Below are 5000 nucleotides of genomic sequence, written 5' to 3'. Positions count from 1 at the left end.
GTATAAGTAGTAGTATTATCAATATTGTTATCATTGTTTTTTTTATCATTATTACTATCATTACTGTTATCATTACTATTATTACTACTATCATTTTCTATGATTATTATCATTGATACTGCTATCATTGTTACTATTATCATCCTTGTCATTATCATCATTAACATTTTAATTCTTTTGTTATTTCTATGTTGTTGTTTTTTTAATGTATTATATTATTATTATAATCATTATTATCATAATTATTATTATTATCAATATTATTATTATTATTATTATTATTATTATTTTTATTATTATTATTATTATTATTATTATCATTGTTATCATTATTATCATCATTATTAGGATTAGTAGTATTAATATTAGTATTGCTATCGGGATAATTATTATCACCATTTTCAATGTCATTATCATCTTAATTATCATAATCGTTGAAATCATGCTTATAATTATTACTATTATTATTTAGTTAATCCTTTTTCTTATTATTATCATAACCAATAATAATGATAATATTATTATTATCATCATCAACATTATTGTTACTGTTATGATTATCATTATTATCATTATTACTATCATTATTTTTATCATCATTATTGTTATTACCTTTATTACTGTTATCATTACTATTTTCACTAGCATCATTTTCTGTATCATTATTATCATAATTATTATTAGCAGGATCATGATTATTATTGTTGTTATTATTGTCATTAGCATTATCATTATAATCGCTATTAATTTTATTTTTGTAATTATTGTTATCATCATTAATATCATTATCATGGTTATTATTAATATATCATTATTCTTCATTATTATTGTCCTTATTATCGCTATTAGTGTTGTTGTTATCATTATTATTATCATTATTAGTATTACTATTATTATTATCATTATTATTATTTTTATTATTATTATTATTATTATTATTATTATTATTATTATATTACTTTTATTTTCAATATTGTCATTATCATTATTATCATAATTATCATCACTGTTATTATTATTACTGTTATCATTATCATCATTATCATTATTATTTCATAATCATTATTATCACTATTATCATTATTATGATTGTTATTATCACTATTAACATTTTATCATAATCAATAAAAAAAACATTATTATTATTACTTTATTATTATTATCATTATCATTATCATTGTTATTATTTCTATTATTATTATTATTCTATTATTTCTATTATCATTATCACCATGATTGATTTTATAGTGCCTTTTTAATTTCAATATAATTTCCCGAGAAGTTGCTTCCTTCAACTTTTTTCTTCTTCTTTTTTTAAGTAATAGAAACAATTGTTATTATTGATGTTATTTGATTTAGTTAATCATGGGATACTGAAGGTTACAGACAGTTAATCTAAATATAGTACAAGTCCATTCCGTTGCTGATAAAAGTAATAATGAAAGAATAATCAATTGTTCATTTACGTGGATAACAGATGATTTTATTGGAGCATGATTAATTTTTAAATCTGAGTCCAGATGACTAATGTCACTAGATTTTTTTTTCTTTGTCTTTGTGCAAAATGCAGAGTTTTGGAAACAAAATTTATGACTTTTATTTGATATTTGTGAACTTTTTATTTTTATTTTTTATTATTTTATCGTTTTATTTATTATTTTCTTTTTTACATATATAATTTCGTTTAGCCAGGTTGTTTGATGCGATATTGTGGAAGTAGACAGTGTTTTGTTTCGTTATTTAGTGTCAGTCAATAGCAGATAAATATATTGTAGATACACACAGACGTGCATAATCTCACACAAATAAATTTACACAAATATATGAGGATAAATATACACACATATATACGCACTCGCACGTATACACAAATATGCATGAACAAATACAAACATCCACTCTGATACAGACACAAACAAACATAGAGGCATAATAAAATTACCCCTTTGTTTGTTTATTTTTTTCCCACATCCCACCAGCCTCTCACTCCTTACCCTTAATAATCCCCACGTCCCTTCATCCCTCTCCCTTTCCTTTCCTCTCTCCACACTCCTCCCTCCTTTCCCCTTTACTCCTCCCCCCCTCCCCCCCTACCGACCCCACCGACCTCCTCTCTGCACCCTGGCTCCTTCCCCTCTCCTAACACTCCTCCCCACCCTATCCCCTTCCCCTCCCCTTCTCATCCCGCTCCTGTCCTCACCTCAGCCTACCGACCCCCCCTCCCCCTCCCCCAACTTCCCATATTCTTTGTTTACGTAATCATCCGTGTTCCATCCCCCTCTCCTGTCCATACTCCCCTCCCCTTCCCCTTCCCCTCTCCCTACCTCACCCCCTACCTAACCGGCCCCCCGCATTCAATATTTATTTAATTCCCCGTGCACCATCCCCCAACCCCTCTCTCCCTCTCCCCCTCCTCCCCCCTCTCCTCCCTTCCTTACCCCCAACTTACTTCCCCCACTGACGTCTCCCTCCCCGGCAGGCACAGCAGGGCAGCGGCGACGGCGGCCTGGCCTCGAGCAGCAGCAGCGCCTCCATCTCAGCCTCGGTCACGCAGCTGGTTCCCGGCCGCCACGTGGTGCGTCACCAGCTGGCTCAGGAATCCGGGGGGAACGTGAGCAGATCCGTCCTGCAGCTGGTCGCCAGGAGGGACCAAAACGGAGCCATCTTGATGTGTCGGGCCAAGAACCCCCTCCTGCCGCAGGTCGCTCTCGAGGACTCGCTCGTCCTCGACGTCCATTGTGAGTTGCCCGAAGGCCTTCCGGGTCGGGTCTTTCGTGTCCCTTTTATAGGTCTCTTAATCATCAGTATCTTTTCTTTAGTAGTTTGCGTGTTCATTTTCAGAGAGAGCGCGTGCGAGTGAGTGAGTGAGTGAGAGAGAGAGAGAGAGAGAGAGAGAGAGAGAGAGAGAGAGAGAGAGAGAGAGAGAGAGAGAGAGAGAGAGAGAGAGAGAGAGAGCAACAGGCAACAGCAACAATAACAAGACTGGTCTTCAGTAACATTTCCTTTTCTCTTCCTCTTTCTTTTGATTTGATCAAAGATCTGATTCAATTCAAGATTTGTCCAAAGGCCTAAGCACTCAAACTCCTTTTGAAAACTTTTTTTCTCTTTTATCTCTAGAGGAGTCTTAACTAAAGCTCAGAATCCAAACAAGAAGACACGGTACTTGAAGCAAAGACAACTTGCGCTGTAATATAGACAAAAAAAAGGAGAAAAAAAAGTTCTAGAACATAATTTACCGTTCCAATAATCTTTGGTATGAATTTATATCATAATCTTGTTCAAAACGAAAAAAAAAAAATGAAAAGCGAAAATAAAAAAAAGACCGATATTCATTCCAAAACAATGTGAACTCATTTTGAAATTACATTTTTTTTTTTTTTTTTTCGATCAAACAGAATCGCTTCCCTGTTCATTAGTCCATAAATGGCGTTGATATTTTGGATATATTTCAAAAGGCTGCGGGAGAACGAGGGAGATATTCGTCATCATTATCAAGATTTGTTGCTTTATTTAGATTGTGTTTCATGACGTTTACGTTCTTATTCCGGCTCGCACACAATCCAATAACTGTCCTATAATGACAAGAAAAATAATGAATCATGTTCGAACTTTCTGGGGAAAACCACACAAAGATTTGCTTTGTTTTTTTCTTCAAACTTTAAGACCCACATCTTGAAGACTTCCTCGTGACGTGTTGTAAACATGTTTGGTAAACCGACCAATAGGAGACGCCGAGAGAGAGATCAGGTGATCGTGTTTGGTTTTATGGGGAGTTTTCTGCAGCCCCGGTTGATGGGGAAGTGGAATGGGGTTTGGGGATGGGAGGGGGGTCAAGGGGGATGGGAGGGGAGCGGGGTGGGAGTTAGGGGGTTGTGAAGAGGATGGGGATGGAAATGGGAAAAACCGGATATTATGAGCTTCAGGGAAAGGTTGCTATAACCATGTATGAGACAATGAGAACGCACGCACACACACACACACACACACACACACACACACACACTCTCTCTTCTTCTCTCTCTCTCTCTCTCTCTCTCTCTCTCTCTCTCTCTCTCTCTCTCTCTCTCTCTCTCTCTCTCTCTCTCTCTCTCTCTCTCACACACACACACACACACACACACAGACAAAGATAGATCAAAACCAAGACAGAAAGACACATAGACAGAAAGAAAGCCAAAGAACAGCAACAAATTTGACGGAATACCTCAACCCGCAAAGACACTGTTCCTCAATGACCCGCAGGTTGCCACGTATTGCCTATTAGGTACATAAACGTCCTCCTCACTGGCATAGGCGGTTCGGTAGACTCCATCCTCCAGCGCTAATACTTCCTCCTTTATGAGTAGCAAGTGAAGTCTTGCCCCCCCCCCCCCTCCCTCTGCCCCCCCCCCCCCACACACACCCACGTCAGCCGTTGTAGCTGAGCGAAATTTTTGCAAATATGCTTAAGCGAAGCGGTGAAGGGAAGGTAAAATATGTGCAGCACGGGGAGGGTATTTTTTAAGTGCGTGTGTGTGTGTGTGTGTGTGTGGATATTGTTTTGTACTTACATGCTTATATGCTGGTATATGTAATGCGATAGGCGTTTGGACGTACACTTACACACATACATACTAGCAGACATACGTACTGAAGTCTGCACTAACTCGCACACAGACAGATAGACGAATGAATAGCAAGCATTCACACACTCGCAGATAGACACACACACACACACACACACACACACACACACACACACACACACACACACACACACACACACATACTCTCACACATACACAGACATACTCACACACACACACATACATACTCACACACACGCACACATACATACACTTTTTTATCATTCGTTTCAAAATGAGGCTGAAAAACCTGATGTAATTAGGATGATCGGATATGTGAATTTAATGGTTTTAAACTCTTTCAAAAGAATTTCGAAAATGAAGCCTCACATTCCCATTTTCTTTCCTAATTTTGAACATCACGGGCATCATATG

At 36.8% G+C, this 5000-nt stretch overlaps 1 protein-coding gene across 1 annotated transcript in view; it reads left to right on the top strand.

The window, feature by feature from the left end:
* LOC125042436 (nephrin-like) overlaps positions 1-5000 on the top strand; it is a 70913-nt gene that overhangs the window by 46552 nt on the left and 19361 nt on the right. The window contains exon 4 of the mRNA XM_047638068.1: positions 2480-2738. Within this exon, the coding sequence (XP_047494024.1) occupies positions 2480-2738 (259 nt within the window). The remainder of the gene's footprint in view (positions 1-2479; positions 2739-5000) is intronic.

This window comes from Penaeus chinensis, chromosome 32 (genome assembly GCF_019202785.1).
Source record: "Penaeus chinensis breed Huanghai No. 1 chromosome 32, ASM1920278v2, whole genome shotgun sequence".
NCBI lineage: Eukaryota > Metazoa > Arthropoda > Malacostraca > Decapoda > Penaeidae > Penaeus > Penaeus chinensis.
Note: the sequence above shows the minus strand (reverse complement) of the source record. Positions and strands in the feature narration are given on the sequence as shown.